Source organism: Chionomys nivalis, chromosome 3, assembly GCF_950005125.1.
Source record: "Chionomys nivalis chromosome 3, mChiNiv1.1, whole genome shotgun sequence".
Lineage (NCBI taxonomy): Eukaryota > Metazoa > Chordata > Mammalia > Rodentia > Cricetidae > Chionomys > Chionomys nivalis.
This window is the reverse complement of record NC_080088.1, coordinates 18,914,897-18,941,631: the sequence shown is the minus strand read 5'-3', so window position 1 is coordinate 18,941,631 and position 26,735 is coordinate 18,914,897. Positions and strand designations below refer to the sequence as shown.

General features: G+C 34.9%; 1 protein-coding gene across 2 annotated transcripts in view; it reads right to left on the bottom strand.

The window, feature by feature from the left end:
* Tmprss15 (transmembrane serine protease 15) overlaps window positions 1-9,957 on the bottom strand; it is a 106,006-nt gene extending 96,049 nt beyond the window's left edge. For both annotated transcript variants that reach the window (XM_057765654.1, XM_057765655.1), the window contains exons 1-3: window positions 9,813-9,957; window positions 6,652-6,782; window positions 6,327-6,394 (exon numbers count right to left, since the gene is read on the bottom strand). In XM_057765654.1, the coding sequence (XP_057621637.1) occupies window positions 6,327-6,394; window positions 6,652-6,782; window positions 9,813-9,957 (344 nt within the window). The remainder of the gene's footprint in view (window positions 1-6,326; window positions 6,395-6,651; window positions 6,783-9,812) is intronic.
* Between the last annotated feature and the right edge of the window lie 16,778 nt (window positions 9,958-26,735).

Sequence of the window (26,735 nt, the reverse complement as noted above, 5' to 3'; positions counted from 1 at the left end):
ATGTGATACCCATGTCTCTCTTTCTTAGAAGCACTTGTATAAAATTCCCACCACTGTATTTTTAACACTTTAGTGAACTATTCTCAAGGACTAATAGACACCATCTAAGAAACAGATAAATATATTTAATGTCTTGATTTTGTAAGAATTACACATACGCACAGAGGGGAAAATAGCTAGCCTAGATACTTGGAAGTTTTTGTCAGTCAAAAGAAAGAAAGTTGATTTGTTCCTACATGCTCTCAATATGTACAGTTTCCATTTCTTCCCCCTCCACCACCATTTCCCTTTCCTCATCTTCTCTTTTATCGTTCCCCATTTTCTTTATATTTCCAGAATCTACCTCCTTTGCCAAACACGACTGACTGAGTATGAGCTAAGAGCTGATAGGATTAAATATGGTTTAAAACAAAGCACAAGAGCTCAGAATCTTTTATCTATTCTCATCAGTTCTGCGGTTTTACTTTCTCTTGTGTTGCAAAAAAGATGATTTATATGGAAATGAAATCCGCATCTGCTCTATATATTTCTACACATTTAATTATTCAGAACCCTTGATTTTGTATACCTTGAATCAAGCAGTAGAAGACACAAGGTATTTTGGGCAGAAATGCAGTTCTGAAATTTTTCTTTACCACGTTATAACTAACTGGAATAATTCACCCTCAAGCAAAAACATATTTGTATGAAAGATGTGTATTCTTAGTTTTGAATTATATATTGTACTCAATAATTTATATCTGTGAGGATAAAAGTTCTATATTATAGATACACATTCAATTGTATCCTTTACAATTTATTTTCATGTTCAGTATAAATGTTGAGATAAGATAGATATAAAGTAGAAATTAAAAAAAATGATAAGTATATATGTTCCATCTCATAAGCAGGCAGAAACTTATTTTTGGTAGTTTATCAATGATTTGTATGCAAACTTTAAGTTTAATTTGTTTATTAAGATAAATGAGAAAATCATTCCTATAAGGAAAAATAATGGCCGTTATCATTTCAAAGAAACTTCTCATAGTAGAGGAACTACATGGCCCTTCTCTTTTTGTCTCTCCCTCTCTCTCTTCATGTAATTTTAAAGCTAGATATATTCTATCATTGTGCAGAGGGATTGGATGTAATAGATCAAAATGCTTCTTATCTCATATTTTCCTTAATGATACTGATAACCTTTAGGTTTGCTGAATAAACACAGCTCTTTCCTGTGAGAACTTGGTGACTCATCTGTGTGCAAAGGGCAAACTTAAAGTGCACATGGCCACAGAGGGCAAAAAGCTCATTATTAAAAGAGTCAACTGCTAATGCTCTGTGAATCAAAACATTTTTCAGTGTCCCCAAAAGAGAGAAAAACAATTTTTTTCTCTTCAGATTTGTTTTACAAACACACACACTACTATTTCAGAAAGTGGCAAAAACACGTGAAATACTTCTAAAATAAGATAAAATTGATTAATGACTAAGTTTGATATTCTTAGTGACATATTTTGATGACACACTTGCCATGTGAGGTCACTGTATTTGTAATATTTTTAAAATATTGTTAACTATATATTTATATAATGGATACTTTTATGTAGAAGAGAAATTAGTAATTTCTGTTCCTTGGTTATATTAATATTGTTTTATATTTCAAATAAAAATTGAGATGCTTAAGTCTAATGATGATCTTGTCCTTTTTCCTATGAGTATAGATATTCATTCATGATTATTTAAGATAATCTGAGACTGACAGGATGGCATTCAAGCTTGAGGACTGGAATTTCAATCTCCAACACCCATATAAATGCTAAGATGGCATTTACCTCATAAGTTTAATACCAACACTAAAGAGACAGAGGTAGGAAACACTGATAGCAAGCTGGCTAGCTAGTTTAGGTGAGTGGGTGAACTCTGTGTTCAAATGAAATATTATGCATCAACACACACACTCACGCGCGTGCAAACACACACGAGATAAAATTAAATGGCTGAGAATGTCTCCATGTTCTCTTTCCCCATCCCATATCCCCCCTTTTCAGGTTACCAATTCAAAGAAAGTGGCAAGATTTTGACCTGCCTTCTTTCCATTAATTTTATTTGACCTAAGGTCATTTTTTAGATATAATTTTTTGACATTTAGTCTCACAAACAGAGGATTCTGGGCTGGAATAAGTGGTCTGTGGTTAAGAGCACTTTCACGCTTGCAAAGGACCAAGATTAGGTTTTGAGCAGTCATATAATTGTTCAAAATAATACATATCTTCCAGGAGAACCAAGGTCTTCTACTGACCTCTGTAGTCAGACCCTACTGTCTAGTAAGGAGATAAGCAAACAATTCCATCACATCTTGAGGTGATGTTTTGTTTGATACACAAAGTTCTGAATGAGCTGGGGAGAAAAGTGCTCATTATGAAAAGAGTGTTGGTTAAGCATCAGTGGATATGTGACATGGATTGGTGCTTAGCAGTCACTAAGATAGAAAGGAAGGACACTAAGGAGAAAAAAATGGGAGTTCATTTGATGAAAACTACACAGAAGAATGAAAGATGGTTGTGGAGGGTGTATGCATAATGTGCTAGGTCAGCACAGATGCTAAAACAGAGTAGGAAGGGCTTATGAAATTCAAATGAGTGCCTGAGACAGTATATAGAAACACACCTGAATTTCGAGTAGCAATGTTAGAGAGTCGTCAGGAGCTGAAGACACAAGGTATGAGTAAGCAGCTAAACTCAGTCTCTAAGGTGTCCTACTACAGACACAACAGTAGATGAAAACAAACAACAACAACAACAAAAAAAAACAAAACAAACAAACAAACAAATACCAGGACATGCTGCTAACAATGATTCCTTAATAAAAGGTTTTATTATGTGCATAAAAACCTTAAACATAGATTCCTAGTCTTTGAGAAAATCAATTTTAAGTAGCACAAATAATTTCAATTTGTAGAAATTGAATAAACTTCTTTCTGAAGTTCGAACATAACTCAGACAAAGCAACCAATCCAAAGCTAGGTGAAGTTATCTTAACTTTATATTTTCTTAGACCATTATGCAACGTGTATGCATAATTTACTATGAATTGTAACTTAATTACATTAGGCATTTCTTGATGTTGATATATCTTTTAACAACAGTTTCACTTTCTTGAAACATGTAAATGTGGTAGGATTACACAATGGAGTATTACTTAGTGGTAAAAAACAAAGATGTCTTAAAATTTGAATGCAAATGGACAGAACTAGTATAAACCATTCTGAGTGAAGTAACTCAGACCCAGATATACAAACATGGTTTGTATCATAAGTGGATATTAGACATAAAGCAAAGGACAACCAGCCTATAGTCCACAATTCAAGAGATGCTGGGTAAAAAGAAACCCTAAGAGAGACACACATGGATCCCCCTGGGAAGGGGAAGCAGACAAGACTTTGTAGATGGAGCTGCAGGCCGCTTCAGCTCCCAGCCACCAGCTAGCTTTACCCAAAATAATTACACGGAAACTGTATTCTTTTAAACACTGCTTGGCCCATTATATCTAGCCTCTTCTTGGCTAACTCTCATAACTTGCTTAACCCATTTCTAATAATCTGTGTAGCACCACGAGAGACCTCTTGAGAAAATTATGGAGGGGACAAAGGGAAGGTAGCAGGGGAGGGGAAGAGGGGAAGGAGGGTGGGAGGAAAACAAGAGGGAATGATTAAGAATGGGAAAGGACAGTGAGAGAGAGGAAGAGATATCTCGATTGAGGGAGCCATTAAAGGGCTTTAGAAACATAGCACTAGGGAAAATCCCAGGAATCTTCAAGGATGACCCCAGCTAAGACTCTATGCAACAGCAGAGAGGTCACCATCTCGTTCAAAGCATGAATTTGCTTCACAGAATAGTTGAGATATCATTGAACAAGCTGACGATCATTTGGGAAAGATAAGAGCAACGCTGTTTTCCAGAGATAACAGACAGTCAAGATTCACATCAGATTAAAGACATAATTATAAATTATTCAGTGGAAAGAAACATGACAGTGATGTGTCATTCTAAGAACGAAATAAAAGAATAAGAAAAGAATGATGGTGATTGCATTATAACAGAAGACACTTAAGTCTCCATCTATGGCACTGACATCCCCACACACCTGCCCACAACTTTAATATGTCTATATGCCTTTACATCATGTCCACAACGCAGTTATGGTAGAACACTTATTGCATGTCCAACTTTCTGTAGCTTTTATTAGCAAAAAAATGTAGGGTTTGTAAAAAAAGAAATTATATTTGCATCATATTTGATATGAAACATAATGTTGGAACACTCCTCCTAGATTTCTGTATTGACCACCACACATCAGCCTCAGACTGGGTTCATTTAGTTAATAATCTGATTTATTACCTGTCTTCATGCTTACTCTAACTGCTACTATTGGTTTCAGAGAAGAACCTCATTTAAGGAACTATTTATACAGATAAGATTTAAGACAAAATACAGAGCAAAATAAGGTGCTTTTGTAGTGTGTCTACTACAGGTTTTATATTTTCCTCAGTGTTTACTTCTCTGGCTTAAAAATGAGGAACTCCTAGTACAGATTCTGCTGTAAGTTTTCAAATAGACTGATTACTTTTTGAAGAAGAAAGAGCAGGAGGTAGAACAAAGCAAAGGAGAAATAAAGGATAGAATTTTCCAATAAAAAGTCAACTTTGGAAATGAAGTAAGTGAGACATTCAGAGGAGAATGAAACCATTAGAAAAAATATACCAAAAACTGATATTACAGTTTATGATTGTATGCCTTATGGTTTACATTGCTTAGCTTTCTTCTCTGTCTTTAATAGTGTTTTTACACAAAAATTATCTATAGACAACAAAAGTGACTTTTTTTTTTTTTTTTTTTTTTTGATTTCCAAGACAGGGTTTCTCCATAGGTTTTTGGTTCCTGTCCTGGAACTAACTCTTCTAGATCAGGCTGGCCTCGAACTCACAGAGATCCGCCTGCCTCTGTCTCCCAAGTGCTGGGATTAAAAGCGTGTGCCACCACCACCCGGCTCAAAATGTGACCTTTTGATACCTAATTTTTCATGCAAGTGGCTTTCACTTTATTTCCCCCTCATTTTAGAAAATTAAAAGTCTTTTTTTTCTATTTCGTATATAAAATGTATTGCTCAATCAACTATATTTGCATTTGAATTTTCTGGCTTTTGAGTAGATCACTCCTTTACCTTTTCCTGTAAATTTTACAGATTCTCATTAGCAGTACAATCTTCTTTGCAATTACACTGTTTATGAGTATCTCTGTTTCAAAGTCCCCTTTGTCATCCCAGTTTATAAATTATTAGATTCACGGTGACGTAAGCAGGACAACAGGTCAGAGAGTCATGGACTTTTCTTTATAGACAATGATTCAACAGAGATACATGAAACACTATCCGAAGAAAGATTAGTTTTTAAGATGTTAAATCCCATATTAAATGTTTTTATAGGAAATGCTATATTTACATATATAGTGTAGCTTAACATACCCACTCACAAATACATACTCTAGACTGAGGTAATCATAGTAAAATTATATATTATTCTATTAATCTGAGACTTTATTGAACATTGCAATTATGAATATTTAGTGTGTGTGCATACCTCTCTCTCTCTCTCTCTCTCTCTCTCTCTCTCTCTCTCTGTGTGTGTGTGTGTGTGTGTTTATGTGCACATGTGCCCACAAAGGCCAGAAGGGAGTAGAGAGGGAGTACAGGATGGTACAATCACATTTTTTTCTCTAGATAAAAATGTTAACATATCTTCTCTCTTTTGTGATTTATAATATGAACAAGCTAGGTGACATATTATTTTAATTATAAATAAGAAGTTTCTTTTACATGTTCTTAAAAAATTATTCACTATATCTCTTTGTACATACATTCAATTTTAATCCTACACATATCTGTATAATTTTACCCTCGTAAGAGAAACATGTTAATATATCAATTATCAAATATTACTATTACCTCTTACTAAAAATGAAAATTTTACTATAAAACATTTCCAAATCCTCACAAAATGTTGAAAATATTTATTCTTTCCTACATGTAATGGCACAAAACATTTGAGAAGAGTGTTGGCTGGGTGGTGGTGGCACATGCCTTTAATCTTAGTACTCAGGAGGCAGAGGCAGGTGGCTCTGTGAATTTGAGACCAGCCTGGTCTACAGATCCAGTTCCAGGGAAGCAAGATCTGTTATACAGAGAAACCCTGTCTGGAAAAACCAAAATAATAAATAAAAAGAGAGAGAGAAAAAGAAGAGTGTTGGCTGGGATCAATGTTCTGTCAGCAGAATGGTTTCTAGTATACTCACTCAAATTGGAAAACGCTCGATTTCTTATATTCATTCTTCAGATTACTTGATTCAAAGATCTGATCTATCTGAAAATATGAGAAATGTATTAAATTGGCAATTTATTTTTTATCATCTTTTTATACAGAATACAGGTAATCCAATTGTTTAGAACTGAGCAAGTCTTGTTCATGGTGGGGGCGTTTCAAACAGTTATGAATCCTAAAGATGGCATGCATTTACTGATATTATCTGAGTAAAAAAAGTGCACTATGTATCATTTGAAAAGAAGTTAATAAAATTGATTATGAGATTTTAAACCAGCTGTGGAGAGACAGCCCCCTACCATTTGCTGAAGGTCAAAAGCAAGAACTTTGAAATCCGCTGAGAGTCTGTCTTGTAAATTAGGATTATATGTCACTCCAGATGTTATTTTAAATGTCCCTCTGACTTCATGACTTTTTCCAAGGGCTGCATCTAGATGAATTAATAAGAAATAAAGCTCCTGGTTATTAATAGGAGAAAATATTACATCCCGGTTTATGATATAAAGGCAACAACATTTATTTAATATACTTTCCCTGTAATTATTTAATTCTTGTTTTTTCTTTTTTTTTTCAGGTGGTCATTTTATATATTTATTTATTTATTAAAGATTTCTGCCTTCTCCCCACCACCACCTCCCATTTCCCTCCCCCTCCCCCATCAAGTCCCCCTCCCTCATCATCCCTAAGAGTAATCCAGGTTCCCTGCCCTGTGGGAAGTCCAAGGACCTCCCACCTCCATCCAGGTCTAGTAAGGTGAGCATCCAAACTGTCTAGGCTCCCACAAAGCCAGTACGTGCAGTTCTTTAAGGTCCCTTTTCAAAACCAGCTACTCCCTCTCCTTTTTAATTTTTACATATCTGGTTGTTTTAAAAGACTAAAAATATAGGCTTATTTTCTCTCCTATTGTTCGTTCTCCCTTTCTTTGAAGTCAAGTCATACAGTTTTTTTTTTTTTTTCATTTTCTTTTCAAATTGAGATTCCTGTTGGAAGTCACAGGGCATAATCATACTTTACCAATTATGGGAAGTGAATCAGGAAAGCATAGAGAGAAACGGACCATTAAAAGTTGTGTAGCTGCTGTTAGATGTTTCTTGGACCCCAAGCCTCCAGTACACTGCTGGCTTGCTGCATGTGAATTTCTGTGAAGATTTCTGTCCATGTGTAACTTTGAAACACGGCTTTGAAGCCACTTCTTACATCCTAGTAATTATAAATTTGGCATGTGTGACTTTTGGCATTAGACAGGACCTATCTTCATTGGAGAAGTTATTGAGAATAATGTAGAAAATACAGTCTCAGTGAGGAAATAATGTAAGATAAGGTGAACAAATTAAACAGTCTTTCTATCTGAATATTTTCTTTGATAGATGAATGATAAAATTATTAGTCAATACAATAATAACATTAAATAATTCTCACAACGATGTGATATAAGAAGTTATTTTTACTTTTCTACAACAGGGAAATGGAGGCTTAGAAAGACATAATTTCCTAAGGGAGTAAAGATGAACAATGAAGGGAGTGAAATTTAAATATACGTTTGACTAACTATAACTCCAAAACTCTCTTAAACACATAATTTTCCTGTTCAGAAAAATATTAAAGCTAATATCTTAAGTGCTAAACATTTCACCTAAACAATTATGTACTTACTGTCATTTATGTACTTCCTATTTTGCAAACAAATTAAATTACATTTAAAACTTCCCACTTAAATACAGAAAATGGCGAAAGAGTTAAGAGATGTCTGGTTGGAGGAGGCTCAGAGACCTTTATTATCATGTCTGTGTATGAATGGAACTGAACTGCATTCTAGACATTATGGAGAAACCAGCCATCTGAATAAAGAATATAATTCAGTTAATATTATTATAGCAATGTGAATTTTGTAGTAGAGAATTTATATGCATGTACAGAAAACAACAAGTTTGATGAAAGTTATATAAGAGTTCTATATAATTTTTGCAGCATTTTAAAATTGTACATATACACACATATATGTGCACATAATAATAGTCAAGGAAAGAGGCCATTAACTTGAGAGTTGGGACTAGAGACGGTTTCAAAGGAGGTCATCTGGGGTAGACTTGAGGGAGGAAGTAGAGGGTGAATGTGATATAAATCTATTTCAATTAAAAGTGTTAAACTTTACAATATTTTCATAAATACAAAAATTACATAACTATAATACATTTGATTTCTTCTGATGTTTTATTATTAATTAAATTCAAATTTCTGTTTATTTTGAGTTACTCCTTATTACATTGCATCAACATTTACAAATAATATTCCTATTATAGAAAGAATAAATGACATATCCTTTATGAACTGCAAAATTATTATGTTTTTTAAAGTTACTTGAAGTATATAAATAATCCTAAAACATCCACTTTTTAAAACTAAGTGAAATTTGTGTATTGTTCATTCTAAACACTTACAAATATTGTTTAACCTAAAGGAACATTCCTTCTAGGTGGCTATATTTAAATTATCAGGAATTATATTAAAATTATTTCTACAAAACTAAAAAAAACTTTTTATTATCTTCAAATTTAAACATTAATCTGTCAGGGGAAATAGCTTATCCCAAAATACTTGCTAAAACTAAGATGATTCACAAGAAAATTCTCATGTTTATGACTTTTTAAAATTAATTTGTCCACATACAATTCATTATTTTAAAACACAAATTAAATAGTATCTAATATCTTTACTATCCAGGCTATTGTAATGATTTTGATTTATTTATTTATCTTATAAGTGAATAGGTGGTAATTAGGAGTAAACTCTTAGAATTGGAGTTCAGTTTGGAATCTGATGTCTCCTTTGTCCCAAATGATGCTAATTTAAGCAAGCTAGTCCTCAAGTTCTCTGTTCCAGATTCATACATAACCTGTATGGTGAGACGTGAATACCAATGATGCCCAAGATATATTTGAATGTCTTTGAAAGTTTTGGCTCACATTAGCATAGTTCTACACAATAATACTTAATTTCTTTCTTTTTTCTTATATTACTTCTCAAGTAGAATGAAATTTTTATAGGTCTATATTTATTTATGTTTAATTTGTTCACTCTAACTTATTAGCCACATTTTAGATGAAAAATAGATAAAAATGTAATTTTATATAAATGGATACTAGTGCTCATTTACTCTTCATGTATATAAGCTTGTATAGTTTGTGACATTTTAATATGCAAAACTACTGTATTATATTCTAAAATAAAAAACAAACTGAACATTATTTTGCAAAAAGAGTAAAACATTTTATTCCCAAATTTGAATCTGAGATTATAGGAAATGACATACCAACTGATTTTCTTAATATTCTGTGAAGTAAAATATCCAAAACCACTTAAATGAAACAACAAAAAAAATCTTGTGGTATGGTCAAAGTAATGAATAAATTACAGCAACGGTTGACTTAGAACATGTTTCTTTTTTAAATGCATGACTTACCTGTTTCTGATTCCTTGATTGCCAGCCAGGACACTGCAATTAACCCAGCACAGAGAACCATAAGAATAATGAAGAGAACCGAAAGCATTGCCTCAAAAGAGCTGAGAGAATGACGTCCTGCGGCCACCTTTCTGTCTGACTTCATTTTTTTTTTTTGAAGGATGGATAATTTAGGAACTATGAGAGGCAATAGTCTTCCACATCAGCAAAACTGATACTTTAATACTAACTGTAGAGTAAAATCTCTCAAGTTCCTAAGGATGTTAAAGTCACCAACCATTCAAGCTAATATTGAGAGTCTTCAGTGTGATTGCCCTGTGTGTGTCCATCTGGAAATGGTATGTCTCCATACATTCAGTATCCTTAAAAGGGGCAGTTAATATTTAAGAAGATACAGTGAGTACAGATGTCTAGAGCTGTAAATTGTAATCATGTGAACAGGCCATTTGTCAGGGTAAGAGCAATGAAATGCATACCATAAACAAAAACTTGACCCTTAATCTCATTGAGAACTATTAAAAACATGAAAATGATAAACAAATTGGTCATTACGGAAATGCACTTGATATTTGCATAAGTGTTCCTAACAGATCAACCTTCTGCCCTGTGATTCAGGTCACAATTATAAGTATTCCTCTGTAGGGAGGTAAAAACTTCCAAACTACACCACACATAGATAAACAGTATAATTGTACCTTATTGTAGTCCTCTATTACTCCTTTCTTACTTCCCTATTTCTCTTATGTGTTAAGCATGTGTGCCTAGATACAATATTGAAATAAACAGAAGTCTTGTGAATTTTATGATGTCACTCTTGAAGTTACGCAATGTAAAGCAGTATTGATTTTACTTAAAGTAAAGTTCACTTAGGTATCATATGGCTACTGTATGTGATGTAAGCAATTATCAGTATCTGGGATTAATCACCCTAATAAAAACAGATTGTTGGTTTCTATTTTAAGAAAATAGGCTAGGCAGAGGGACCTTGCTCATTTATTTGTGTATTTTATCATTTTTTTAAAAAAGACAGTGTTTCTCTGTGAAACAATCCTAACAATCCTGGATGTTCTCAAACTCCCTTTGTAGACCAGGCCAGCCTCAAACTCACAGAGATCCACCTGGCTCTGCTTCCCAGATTCTGGGATTAATGGTGTGCACCACCAAGACAAGCCCATACTTTATTATCTTTAATACACCAATATAACAAGAGAACCGGTTAAGAAGTCCTTAGATGTAACTGTAGACCTGTGTTTTCTGGAAAAGTGAAACTTTTTTTTTTAATAATTAAAGTGGAGTGTGTAGTTGGAACTTTCTTAACTTACACAGTAATGAATCAACCAATTAATTATTCAATCAATCAATTCCAACTAATCTATTTTGGGGTAAGTCATATACTTTTTATTCTGCTAGGTAATATTGAGCTCATGAGCACTATTACAAGTGTAGAAATCACACATAAAACTTAAAATTGAAAATCCAAAGGTATGTATTTTGGTTCAGAAGTAATATAAAAGTTCAGATTTGGAATCCTGCCTCTCATACTGGGATGCCTTGCCCAGTGTTAACACATGGTGTCTTACTGAAAATTGATATGCCATGTGCTTGTTGATATCCATGGGATTCCTGCACTTTCCTGAACAGAAACCCAGAAAGAGTGAATTGGAGGGTGGGAATAGTGGGTGGGTGGTGATGAGGAGGAACTGGGAGAAGAGGAGGGAAGGCAAACAATAAGAGAAGAAAAAAATTTCTTTCACATGATATGTATAGCTTAGTGGGTCCAAATAAGTATGTGGAAGAATATCTTGTTAAAGACAATAACTTATGAAGGACAGTGTGACATTAAACAAGTGGATGTGATCATGTCTTAAAATGTACAAAGCAAACGATCAAAGTAAAATCAGAGCTGCTCTATCAGGTAACAGAACTCACTGCAGAGCTGTAATGATGGGAATATAGGATCAGTGAAGGATGAGAAATTCAGCTCAGCACAAAACAAAGAGCTCAGAAACAACTTGATTTGTGCATGGAAAACATCGTACATTACACAGAGTATTATTGTTAATACATGAAGAAAAATCACTATTCAAAGAATGTGGGTAAGTTGATTTCTTATCTATCAGCAAAAATAAATAAAATTAGATCATTATCTCCCAGCCTTAGAATGAATAAATTCAAGGTGGAGTAGATATACATGAGAACTACATATAAATTTAGAAGAAATATGCAGTGTTTTTTGACAGTTTTGACAGTTTCAATTGAGTTTTAAATAGCATGAAACAAGGAGAATTATACTGATAAATTTACCCAACAGTAACTCAAAAAATTCTTGAAACCAAAACCAAAGTCAAAGCCAGAGAATTCGTTGTGAGAATATCTTTCTGTGTCTGTTTGTAAACAATATAAATTAGGTCACTGTTTTAATATAAATAGTTGAGAAACAGTTCTCAGAAAGTCCACTAGAGAAATGATGAAATTAAAAATTGTACATAGAAAACAAAGCCAGTGCTGCCTGGGTGTGGTCATGTTCATAGGAACTGAGAAGAGTAACTTGCCAGTACTTGCAGGAGCCAAGAAGAGCAGGTTCAAAGGTCTCCCAGTTACTGTGAGCAAGCAGGATCATTAGTCAATACACAGTCATACTCACTGTGGGAGAGAGACTCCAGATTACCGTTTCCCTCTGGTGTGTTCAATTTGTCCTGACTAAGAAATGGTGCAGGAATTTATGAGATGATATATTCAGCAGATAGGAGTGAAAGAAAATTCATGTGGGGGGAGGCTTTATACACTGCTTGATAAATATTCAAAATATTTATAGAAGATAGAAAGGATAGAATTTGGAAGAAAAGGAAAAGGAACAGGAAGAAAGAAGGTGGGTATATAGGTCAGTGTGCAGTAAATGTGCTCAAAGTATGTGATGCACTTGCTCAAAAACAGCACTGTGGAATTCTCGGTTCTGTACAAGTATATACAATAAAAATAAAGACAGTGGGGAAATTTTTTAAAAAGAATTTCTAATTCTTTCAGTTAGTACAGATAGCAAGACATTAACAAAAATGTAACACAATAATACAAACAAAACAAACTACCCCAACATCACCGAAACCAGGCAAAATGAAAAAGAAAAATGCAGATAAATACAGAAAAGTGTATCTGTAAATACAGAGATCTAATTAAGAAATTGACCAAAAACATTAAAAATATGAGCACTACAAAAAGTGGCATTCCTTGCTTGTTAGAAGAAAATTCATGTCTTTCAATTGTAATACTGCTGTCTTATCTCCAGCTTTGAGGAAAGTCATCTTCTGTGGCCTGTCCTTCTATCTACCACCATTCCCTGGGGTCTATGCACCACCCAGTAAGCAAAAGACCATATATCAGTATTAAGAAGTACAATCATCCCAAACCCAGATTTTACATGCCAAGTGTTAAAACACAATCAATAACAACGAGGGCAATATATCCCACTAGAACCAAGCAACTCTACGACAGTAGGCCATGAGACAATATGGCTGAGGCACAAAAGAATGACTTCACAATAACTGTCATCCATATGTTCAAGGTCCTTAAAGAAGATATGACTGGATCCACTTTTAAAATCTATGGAAGCATTACAAAGAGAGGGAAGAAATGAATAAAACAGTACAAGATATAGAGTGGAATTAGAATGAAGAAAGACAATCCACTTGAGGAAAAACTGTAAGTTAAAATATAAGAATTTTAAACAGAAGCCTCAGAGGTAAGTATCACCAACAGAATGTGAGATGAAAGAGAATGTTGGGCATTAGAGACAAAATAGGAGAAACGACTATGTCCATCAAATGAATGTTAAATCTCAGAAAAAAATCATGGCACAAAACATTCTGGAACTTTTAGACACTGTGAAAAGACCAATAATTTAAAAGGCTCTTAAGAATAGGAATGGAGGAAGAAGAAATGCAGGTCAAAAGTACAGAAAATAATTTCAACAAAATCATAGAAGAAAATGTTTTTATACTACAACAAGAAGTGCCTATCAAATTACAAGAAGCATACAGAAAACCAAACAGACTGCAACAGAAAAAAACCACATAGCACATGATGATCAAACACTAAGTGCACAGAACAAAGAGAATTTTAAGAACTGCAAGAGAAAAAGACCAAATGACATTTTTGAGCACAAAGCAAGTCTCCACAGATAAAAGAAAGTTGAAATAACACCCTGCATCCTGTCTGGAAATCAAGGATTAAAGCTGTATATTAACAACAGAAAGAAGAGAAAGCTTACAAACTCACAGAAATGGAACAACTTACTACTGAATGAAAATTTAACCTAGGAAAGAAATTAAGAACTTTCAAAAACTGAAGAAATAAAAATACAAGGAACCTAAACTTGAGGGACATAATGAAGGATTCTCTAAGTATAAAGATTATAACAGTAAGTTCCTACATTTAAAAAAAAATGGAGGGATGCCATACTTAAAAGCCCTAGAACCTAAAATATGTAACTTCTAAAAGGAGTAGAAGACAAGAAATAACCCAGACTGAGATCAATAAAATAGAAACAACAAACAACCAATGAAAAATAACAAAGAATCAATGGAACAAATACTTGGGTTTTGTTTTATTTGAGAAAAATCAATAAGATTGACAATCCTTTAGTCAAATTAAGTGAAAATTCATCTAATTGAGCTGTTCACCAAAGGGACACATCTGAACCCCAACCAATTAAGGGTATTGGTGACTCTCCATAAACTGATAAGATAGATACAAATTAATAAGCTTAGAGATGAAAAGTGGGATATAATAACAGGAATCAAGCAAATCTATAGAATCCTAAGGATATACTTCCAAAGAGAATATTAGAAATATGAAGTTTCTTCATCCTTCAAGAGTTGCAATTTGCATTTCCACCTTGTAATTTCCAGGAAGTTCTTGAGAAAAAGGAATCTGTACATTGCTTTTGATGGGATATTCATTTTTATTATATTAATCCTACTGGTCCATGAGCATGGGTGATCTTTCCATCTTCAGATATCATTTTCAATGTCTTAAAGGTTTTATTATACAAGTCTTTCACTTGCTTAATTATAATTACTACCACATATTCTGTGTCCATTACTTAGAATGAATTAGAATTAGAATATAGGACATGGCAACCTCTGTGGTTTCCTATCCTATTTACTGACAGTGGCAATAGACAGTGGTCAATTGAGTCTGGTAGTCCTGCTTTATCTTACCTGCCTTTTCCTCAGATGTCAATCAATATATGAATGAGTAAAGAAAATGTGGTACATTTACACATGGAATATTACTCAGTTGTTAAAAAATGAAATTTCAGGTAAATGAATGTAGCTAGAAAAAGTCATCCTGAATGAGGTAACCCAGATTAGAAAAAAAATAAGAAATATATTCACATATACACACTTTCTATTAATTCATTGGTAACCAAGGCATAATCCATATGACCTCAGAGGAGACATGGAGGAGACATGGATCTGCCCAGGAAGAGGAAATAGAATAAGTAGTTATGGATGGTCAAGGAGGAATGTCACTGAATTTGGGAATACCAAACAAAGAGGAAAATGGAAGAGGGGATTGTGAAGAGGAATAAGGGAAGGCACAGCTAAAATGAAAGGGCATTTGATGCATTATGTGGAAACCTTATGTAGTAGAAGCTTCCTAAAATATGCACACATATGACGATGAGGAAAATGTCCTCAAGTGGACATTTCTCATTGTCAAATGAAACATCTCATCCTGGGAACGGGTTACATCTAATTGAGCTGTTCACCTGAAACCCAACCAATCCAGGGTGTTGGTGACTCCCCACAAACTGATAACAAGACCCCATTGCCTAAGACAACAGTCAAACAACTCACTGAATATGGAGCTGGTAGCTACCTAGAGCCTTCACTCTCATGGACTAGTGCTCAGAGTACTTGAAGGTACTCTGTATGCTACCAAAGAAGAAAGGCGTCTTTGTTAAGTTTTCCATTGTGACAAAACACCATGACTAAAAAGCAAGTTGGAGCAAAAAAGATATATTTGGCTTACAATTCCATATTGCTGTACATCATTAAAGAAAGTCAGGACAAGAACTCAAGCAGGACAGGAACCTGGAGACAGGAGCTGATACAGAGGCCATGGAGGAATCCTGTTTGCTGGCTTCCTTTTGATGGCTTTCTCAGCCCACCTTCTAGTAGCACTCAGGACCAGTAGCCCAGGGATGGCACCACCTGCCATGGGCTGGGCATTCTTCCATTAATCACTAAATGAGAAAATGCATTCAGCTGTATCTCATTAAGGCATTTTCCCAACTGAGGCCCCTTTCTCTGGATAACTCCAGCTTATATTAGTTGACACACAAGAACCACACAGTACAAAACATCAATTTAGCTATAAACCCTTCAATCTACAAGAGTGAGGGATCTACCTACGTGATACACTAGTGTAATAGTGGCACAACATTTGTGGGTGTAATAAACCAAGTTCTGATTTGTGTTAAAGCCCACTTCACGAGATGGAACTCATACCTACCATTGTTGGGTGGCTCAGAATCTGAAAATACACACACACACACACGCACACATACACACACACATCACCACCACCACCAACAACAACAACAAACACACACACAAAAAATACAGCAAAACAAATGAACATAATAATAAAACCTACTCTCATCTTTGAAAGATTTTTTTACCTCATAATGTTTTCAGGGCTTTATTCATTTATATTTTTCTACCTTACAGGTTATCAGCATATATATTATGGCTCCAGTTTGGTTTTGTAAAGGCATCCCTGTGCATGCTAACATGTGTCTCTGCCTTTATATGTGCTCTGTGTGCTTTTTCTTTGACTCTTTATTTTTTTTTTTTTGGTGGCTTGTTTCATCATATTAAGATTTGTTTTGTTTTGTTTATCTTATCTAATTTTATTATTATCCCTTAGATGTCTGTTTTCTAAGGAAAGACAGACAGGGTGTGGTGCCAGACGGAGGGGAGAAGGGAAGTAACTAGGAGAAATAGGGGAAGGAAAAACCATAACCAGAATACACTTTATGAAAAAGTCTATTTTCAATAAAATAACAAATTACTTTAAATTATTTTTTTTTCATTTGGGGGGCTGGAGAGATGTCTCAACAGGTAAGAGCTGTGCTTGAATATGATATGGCTCAGTTTCCAGCACCCAGAGGCAGACTTACACACTGTAATCCCAGGCCTTCAGTGCATTGTCTAGCCTCCTTTGGCATTGTGTGTACTTGCTACCCTTACATATGTGCAGGCAAAACACTCAAATATGCAAAATAAATATAAATTTTTAAATATCTTTATTTTTTTTGTTTTCCTTTCTGTGAAGGTGTGTGCACATGTGTACAGGTGCCCATAGAGACCATTGGAAAAGAGCATTAAATCTTCTGTAGCTGGCATTACAGAGGCTGTGAGCCCTCAGACTTGGGTCCAGGGGAACCTATCTCCTTTGCAAGAGCAGTAAGAACTCTGAACTGCTGAGATAGCTCTCCAACCCGTAGGTCTTTTATTCTTGTTTATGGATAAATCGTACACATGTACTTTTTTGGGTCTGTTTGCTTGTATTTCTGTTTATATTTCCTTTCATGAGGAGCTTTTCACTAGAATATAACTAGATTTTTACAATTATGTAGATTATGAAATAAGTATTTTGTGTTTCACATTCAACTTCATATTAACCAAATGCCTATCCAAATGCACTGTCTGGTTTAAATATCTAAAGATGGTATTAATTTAATTATATTAAGACTAAGTGTAAAAATTAATTTGTGTTCCATATAAAAGTTTCTGTGCGATGAGAACCTTAAATTGCCATAGTATTCATTTAATCAACAGTTTTGAAAGACACTACAACATCCTATGTGTGGTAGAATACAGTTTTAAAAATGGATTTTGGAAAACTAAAATATGTTGCAATAACTTGTGTTGTAATAAGAGCGGCGGGGCTGCGTCCCCGGCACCCGGCCGCCCACATGGCTAGCTTATGCCCCGAAATAATTACACGAAAACTGTATTCTTTTAATCACTGCCTGGCCCATTAGTTCCAGTCTCTTATTGGCTAGCTCTTACATATTGATCTAACCCATTTCTAATATTCTGTGTAGTACCACGAGCTGGCTTACCAGGAAAGATTTTAACCTGCGTCTGTCTGGAGTGGGAGAATCATGGCGACTCCCTCACTCAGCTTCTTTCTCCCAGCATTCTGTCTGTTTACTCCACCCACCTAAGGGCTGGCCTATAAATGGGCCAAGGCAGTTTCTTTATTAAATGAAAGTAACTCCTCCATCATTTCCCCTTTTTTTGTTTAAACAAAAAGAAAGGCTTTAACTTTAACATAGTAAAATTACATATAACAAAATGGTTATCAAGTAAAAATTACAGTTACAATATTTATATCTATTTTATCTCTTATCATAACTAAGGAAAACTATAACTATCTATCCATTCTTCAACTCCATCAAAGACTCCAGAAGGATATAATATTACCTAAGTAAACAAGAAATCCAAAACTCTAGAAATGACAGAGACATTTCGCTGCCTGGACAGTCACTCAAAGTTCCTCTGTACCGTTGGGGCATCCATCTTCAGCCTACAGGCCCATAGTATCCAGCAGACATTTTCATCAAGCAGGAAATTCCAAAGACAGTTCAGTCACTTTTTGCTGTGTCCTGCAGAATGTCTCGTAGACTCTTTCATGAGTCAGGAACCCCGAAAGACCATCTCACCTTTAGACAAGTTCAGCGGTTCTTTTTCTGGGGGTTCTTTGTGTCCAGTTTATGCAACAGTCCAGGCATGAGCAGTTTCATGCCCAAATGGCTATCAAACTCCTTAAGGAGCCTCTTCGGTGCCCATCATCCTCTTGAAGTAGATTGGTGCTGCCAGGAGCAGACGTGTCTCATTGTCATGAAAAGCCCTAAGTTATTAAAACATTAAATGCCATATTCTGCAGTCTTTGAAAGATATGAAGAATGCCTATCTAGCTGAAATATATCTATGCACATCTAGAAAATCTCACTAACATGACTAAAAGCTTGACAATTATCGATGATTATCCATTAACAACCTATATACATTTTTAAATGAACTATACAGTCACAATACCTTAATCAAGATTAGAAATATGCATATACATATAACAAAATTGACCTTCAAATCCACACCAAAGCAAATTATTCATATCTATATCATATCCCCCTTTAAATGTAAAAGAACATTTATAAACAATATTTGGGAATATGGGCGCAGTTTTTTCTCTCCAAACTGCTTCCTGCTGTATGGGGGCACTGTTATTCAGATCTTTTATGGTGTAACCTGTGTGCCAGGGTCATCTCAGTTGGCAGTTGAGTGAAGTAATTTTCTGAAGGTGTTCACAGCAACCTTTCAGGAGGGCGTGGTCTATCATACCATATTGGTATAGACACAATCCACAGAGTCTCATCCTCTGTGAAAACAAAAGAAGACCCTCTCCAAAGCATCATATCCTTAGACCCATATTCTGAAATCATAATACCCTTATATCCATTCTGGTTTAGCTTGGCAGCCCATATAATGAAATGTCTCTCTGTACTTAGCTCCTTTACAGTCAAAAATTTTAAAGAAAACACAATAATACAAAGAATCCAGACTCTCTGCGAATTTTCCATTTTTACGTGGCTTATTTTTCTTTATTTCTTTTAATCTATAACTATCTGTACTCTGTTTCTTTAAAGACTTTACCCTTTTTTTAAAACATTAACTTTATTCTTTATATATATTTTTTTCTCTCTCTCAAGCCTACGTACATTCATCCAACAGTGTCTGAATCAGTTCTATTGTGAATCTGTAATTTTTTTACTATCCAGGAGCACTTTGTTTTGTGCTTTTAAATCGCTAAGCGCTTAAGAATCTAAGCTGTGACATTCCTAGGTCAAAAACAGGTACTGCTTGCTTGCCCCGCCCAGTCCAACATGGCGGAGCCGCTCGTGCCTCTGATCCTTGCACATTGCACCAGTAGCATGGTGGAGCTGCTTGTGCCTCTGAGCCGCAGCACAAAATGACTTCCTTTTAGGCACACAGTGAGTCTAGTTGCCATCAAACAAATCGTAGCACTTTACTCCAAATGCTCCATTCAAAAGCTCTGTCTCCCGCATGAGCCAGACAGAGATTGCAATGGCGGCACAACCCAGAAAGCCAGCATTTTAAAACAGCCAGTTTTTTCCTGCTGCTGAGTCAGGACAATTTCTTTGCGGCATGCAACCCAGAAACAGCAAAAAAGCTGTCTTAAATTCTCTCTGTGTCCTTTTTAAGCCCTCTCAGGTTTTACGTGGAGTTCATTAGCACGTTGGGTGCCACTCTGTTGTAATATGAGCAGCGGGGCTGCGTCTCGGCACCCGGCCACCCGCATGGCTTTACCTGAAATAATTACACGGAAACTGTATTCTTTTAATCACTGCCTGGCCCATTAGTTCCAGTCTCTTATTGGCTAGCTCTTACATATTGATCTAACCCATTTCTAATATTCTGTGTAGTACCACGAGCTGGCTTACCAGGAAAGATTTTAACCTGCGTCTGTCTGGAGTGGGAGAATCATGGCGACTCCCTCACTCGGCTTCTTTCTCCCAGCATTCTGTCTGTTTACTCCACCCACCTAAGGGCTGGCCTATAAATGGGCCAAGGCAGTTTCTTTATTAAATGAAAGTAACTCCTCCATCAAACTTGCACCTACTGTAGTCTTGTTAAACCATAGCTGTGTTCATTTTTTACATTCTGTTTAGGAGTTAGTGCTGCCCCTAAAATATGCTGTAGGCAGAAGACAGTCTATGAGTGTCAAAGCACACTCAATTGGTTAGAGATGTGGTTGCTATTCAATAAAGAAATGTGCAGAAGCCCTAGATAAGTTGATGCAAGGCTGTCTCTATAGAGCCTCTGACCTTTAATGTTTGACTGGGGATCTTCAGTAAAACTCTGTGCTTCCAATTTTCATCTGGAGGACGCAGGTATTGATTTTCAAAATCCCTTTCATTTTGAAATTTCATGACTTTGACTTTATAATTTTTACGGTTCTTCCAAAAGACAGCATATTATTCACATGCCTTCACATTTAAAAGGAAAGCAAATGGTTCAGATATTCACCTGAAACTCATTGGTGTGAGATGATGTCTTTTAAAACATGTTCTTAAGATCTTTCTCCTCCTCTCTCCCTGAACTTTCTCTCTCATTGTATTGCCTTTCATTGGTCTTCTCCCATCTGACTGCAGTGAGACCATATTTGCTTTCTCTTTGCTAATGCAAATTCCTCTTCCCAACTCTTCTAGGCTTTGTTCAGGCTCCACATGTGGTGGTTACTTGCCTTGTCACATGAAAGTCACTCTCACCAAGCCTATCTCCCTAATCGACTTTTATCTGTAAAGTGGATTATAAAAGTTTTGAATAAAGGGTATTGTACCGGAACACACTGAACTGCATAGCACTGCACTTAACTGTTCTGAAGGAAAGAACTCTATTCAGGGAAGTATTCAAAAATAGACCTGCATTTCAGGAAAGAAAAATGAACGAGGCTGGGAGAGATTGGTTCTTCCTGGTAGGGGTTACCACACTTTTCATAGCATCTTAGTTGGTTAGTAGGGAACTTTGAAAAAGTATCAGCAGGTTCTTTCCTGTCAACTGCTAGTTTAGGTCATTTTCAAAGCAGTCCCCTGTGTATCCAGGATCCTAACCAATTCTCAACCCCATGATTTTACATTGTTGTGCCAGCCGCATCTGTAGCTCAGGCAGGGTTTATCTTCTCACCATGCTCCTTTTTAACTTTAATCATTTTATTGCCTGGAGGTCAAAGGATTTTCTGATATTGAAAAAGAGTGAGCCTACTTGTCAAATTTTCTCAGCGTTCTTTTTCTCTAATTGCCCTGCTATCATCCCCAAACTGTGACATTCAGTTTTACTTTTTTCAAAGAACAAGTTTTCTATATTATCTTGCTAAGTTTTCTGTCTTTTCATTAAAACAAGCCCAAGAGCTTTCTTGTTTTTTTCTTCTTCCTAAATAAAAGAACAATGTAAAAGCAGAAAAGAAAGAAGAATGTTAGAGATAATTAAGGCACCATTTAGTTAAGAAAACAAGTTTTCTGTTCTGATTTACACCTCAAAATTTCCAAGTAAGTTTTCAAACTAGATGTTTTTATATGCCACTGAAATAAGTTCACTGGAGGTTAGTATTATGTTATAGATTAGTTTGTATTGGGTTAATACATAGTTTTATATGAATATTATTCACTTATATTTACAGAATTTTATATAAATATTATTTACTTACCTTTATGCGAGCTATCTAACATAGTGGTTGAGTATGTAAATCTTTGTTAACATAATGTTGTACCCCAAATTATGTACTTAGTTAAGGCTTCCATGATCATATCGTGACTGCTAAAAATATGACCGTTAACACAGAAAATAAAATAACTCACAGTAACGGGAAGCTAGCTAGTGTTTTTTTTTTTTGCAGGAATAACTCTAAAATCAATGAGAGAGACAGGTCAAGTTGAGCTGATTAGAGAGCTAAACAGGAAAACTGAACATTGAGTTATATTTTTAACAATAGGTTATTAGAGAGGTTATTCAATATTTAGTGACTTTTATATAGGCTCATTTTGGTTTGTATTTTAAATGGCATCCAGTGAATGGCTTTAATAGTAAGTCATGATCTGAAGCCTGTGAAAGACTGCAGTCCCTGGATGGTAGGGTCCAGTGCTAGGAAGTCGGGGTGGGCCCTTCAGTGGGACGGTTGATTGCTGCATTCTCTATTTCTCTGCTTCCCAGTTGCCATCCTTCCATCAATGTCCACCTCCTTACAGTTACCACCCAAAGGGACTAATTGACCATTGACTCTGAGCTTGGAGACCATGAGCCACAGGAATTCATTCTTCCATTGTAGTTAACTTTGTGAGGCATTTGTCACAACAACAGAAAGGTATCTAAGACAAAATGGAATGATCGGGTCAGGACTGTAGTATTCATGGGATCAATCCATAGTTAATTGCACACAGTAAAACCCACAAACATAACTGTAGCATCAATGACTCTAGGGTCACACTCCCCACTCGGGTTAGTAACACTGGGGTTTTGCCATCCATTATCATCTTCAATCTTCCTTCGGTTTGAATGTGTTCATGGAGTAAGATAGAATGCAAAAATGACACAAGGTAACCTTGCTGAAATTTTTCTCTTCTGAAGGTGACAAATGGGCTAAGCAGCAGTTCCAGAAACTATTTGTGACTATCAGTGTAAAGTTACACATCATGGTCCTTTGTAAGTGTCATACCTACATAGCAATGAATTAGAGTTTCCTTTTCTTGATACTTCTTTGTTATATTTACACAGTGTAATGAGAATTATGAGTATGGATTAGAATTAAATTATAAAGGTATGGTATAAATGAAAATCATTTGTTCAGAAGGTGATCCTTTTTTTTAATCTGAAAGCAGGGAATCTCCAGTTATAGGTTTAATGACATTTTCCTCTTTAGCAAGGCTTTCATGACAGAACTGCATCAGTCCTGAACTAAACAGACACCCACTAAAGTGTTAAAACTGAGGTATCTATCTGGACATTTTTCATGGTATCCTTTGAGATTTTCCCATTTTACCCATTTTTCTTTTTTATGTTTTATTATGTGTTTCATAGGGATATGTATAGTACTATAGGTGTATAATATGAAGAAGTTGCTATGTCTAGGCATAAGCAGTCACTGACATGTCACTACAGGTAAATTTTTAGGCATATTAGTTTCTCCCAAAGTTCCTTTTAATGCCCTGTGTTTTTTTTTCTTTCTTTTTTTTTTTTTTGAATTTTTGATATCTGTCTTCTTAAGTTTTTCAGGAATTACTTCTAACTATACCAAGTTGTATTCTTAACTACAGATAATATGTGATACATAAAATCACTAGAAATTTCAGGTTATTTACTTTGAAAACACTATTTTATCTGGTTTTAGTAGTCTTTGAAGTACATTATCCCCTTGTAACTATGTAGATAGAATGAATGTACATATAACAAGGTGAAAATGTTATTGCTTTCTTTCAAAAGTTTGGTTAAAACGTTGAGAACTCTGGTAGATTTATAAATTTTCTGAACCATTTGATAAAACATCTTAAAATAATCATCCATCTTGTTTTTGGCTTTAAAATATCCAGATGGATAATGACTTTATTTTTTGATATTTATCATAATAGAATCATTCATTCAAAAATATGTTCAATAGCACCTCATATATATTTTTATACTGTGGAACTATATTTCTGCTTTATATACTTTGCTTTTACAAGATTATAAGATCTTAGTTTACAAAAATCTATTTATACAGGGCGGAGCTGGCACTCACCTTTAATTCCAGCACTCAAAAGTCAGAGGCGGGCAGATCTCTGTGAGTTTGAAGCCAGGCTGGTCTACAAAGGAATTTCCAGGACAGCCAGAGCTAAACAGTGAAATTCTGTCTCGAAAAACAAAACAAAACAATAAAACAAACAAACAAACAAAAAAAGAAAAATCAACTCATGCCAGACTGACTGGAATAATACATCTCAATCATTACCCCATTTTCAAAATAATGATAAACAGGTAAATCAATTTATATCTGGACCAATTGTAAATTTAGTATTTATATACACAATTTGAACTTTGTTTCAATTTCATATTGATTGTTATTCACCCAATTTTTTCTGAAACATCTTCCAAAATGGAGTCTTAAATTTTGTGTTACATGTAGTCCTAATTACCATTGTGTCTAACTCTTCTACTTTTAAATTGTTTCTTATAATTTCTCATAAAAGCATTATAATCCAATCAAATTACCTCTACTCTGTGAGGGTAAGAGGACAGCAATAAATGATATCAGTATTATGCATAATCTTACCGTGTCCACTCCTTTATTGTAAAGTTTCTCTTATTGCTAACAGACAGGTATAATGGCAGAATCTCTGAGGATAAAGACTAAACAAAGATACTGTGAATATGTAGCACAGCAGTCATGAAATGAAATATACAATTATAATGGCTAATAACGCTTGATTCTATGGTAGGGAATGAAAATAAGAGAAGTTATTTCCTGAAACATTTTAAGATTCCTGCTACACAAACTACTATCTATGCTGAGCAAGACTGATATGTTCACAACTTAATTAAATTCAAGCTCTCAATAACCCTCTGACAAAAATAGAGCCCAAACCTCTCAGATGTCTGTTTCTGCTACTAGCTTTTGATCAAGAAAAATAAAATTATCTCTTCAGTAAACTGAGTTAAATAGATTGTCAGAAGCTAATTGTGATCAATGGGAATTGACCTATATAAGTAAAATAATTAGGGCAATGCTATTATAAGCAGTTATTTATGTCTGTCAAAAGTACAGCCCCATATATATTAAAAACAAATACTCAAATACTCTATTTATAACCGCAAGTACTTATATATAGACAACATAGGTACATACAGATATACATAATCAGATTTACATATTTATTTTTACCTAAATGTATAAGTATGTGTTCATAAACACACACAAGTGAAGTAATAATATATTTGCAAAATCTATATAAATTTTTAAAATTCTTTTTTTAAAACAGTCTAACTTTCCTTAAGGAGTACTGCTGTAGGGAAAGATTTAGACTTCCAAGCACATTAGGGGAAAACTTAGTTTGTAATCTGGTTTCTTTTTTCAGCTGAAAGATAATCAAATGTCTTGCGCATGTGTTTTTCTGGTCATGAAATGTAGCATTTACTTAATTTCCTCTGAGCACACCTTTTTTTTTTTTTTTTTTTTTTCTGGTTTTACTCAACCCAGGAGGCATTTTAGTGCTTGGAATTAGTTGGAAGACAACTTCTAAAATACAGGGTCAAATGGATATCTTGCTTCTGTGGGTTATGGATGAGAGTTAAGGGATTTATTCTGTTTTTAGTTCCGCATGTCTTGTCAAGTTCCTCTCCTGTGTCTGTAGGCAGTCAGAATGAGAACATCCTGTCAGCAGTACTGTATTCTAGAGCTCCTTAATCAGTCATTTATGTAGATGTGTCAGTGGTCACCATTTGATGAGAATAGCTTTATCGAGTGCATGCACCATTCAGATAAGCTGTATTAGCAAACTTCCAAGAAATCTTCTTACCCTTGAGGACTGTATTAACTGCAGTCTCTTTCTGACACAGAGACTGTGACAACCTCCCTGATTTCTTAACCCTAACTTGACTGCCAAATATTTCTGTGATTTGATCAATAAATGATTTGCTCCATAATCAATTCATTATAAAAATATGCCTTTTATTTACAGTTGCATTTTTAGTCAGAGTAGAGACAATGATGATGTATGTATTCAAAGCAGTCTTGATCAATAACTGTTAGAAAAGTTGGTTGAAATTGGAATCAACATGGATGTAATAGGCAATTGTTTCTAATCATCGTCATTCTATTGAAGTTGTGTTATTCATGGTATGCAACTGTAGCAACATCTAGAAGTACAAAAGATGCTGTATATAATTCTCAATTATAAAAGTTTGCTTTCTGCTTCCTTGACATCAAGCCTAGTCCCGACAATCCTGGTGCTTCTCACAATATGTGGAATATGCATCAGCTCTATCATGATTTTTTTTCATTTGGCTAATAAAGTGAGTAAAACCAGTTAGTATTTGACTTATGTTGTAAGAAAGACACTGTCTTAAACGAGGCTGCTGTGTCTCCTTTCATAACTATAGCTAGTCAGTAACAGACACACACACGAGTGAAGAATGGGTGTTGACTGTGTGTCACTATGACATGTGCCACTCATTCTTTTTGGTAAATGTAGCATTACCTACGTTTTCCTGACAGAACAAATAATAACAGAAACATATATATGTATGGCAAACACGAGAATTCTTTCCAAAATACTAATCTGGAAATCAAATACTGTCTTTT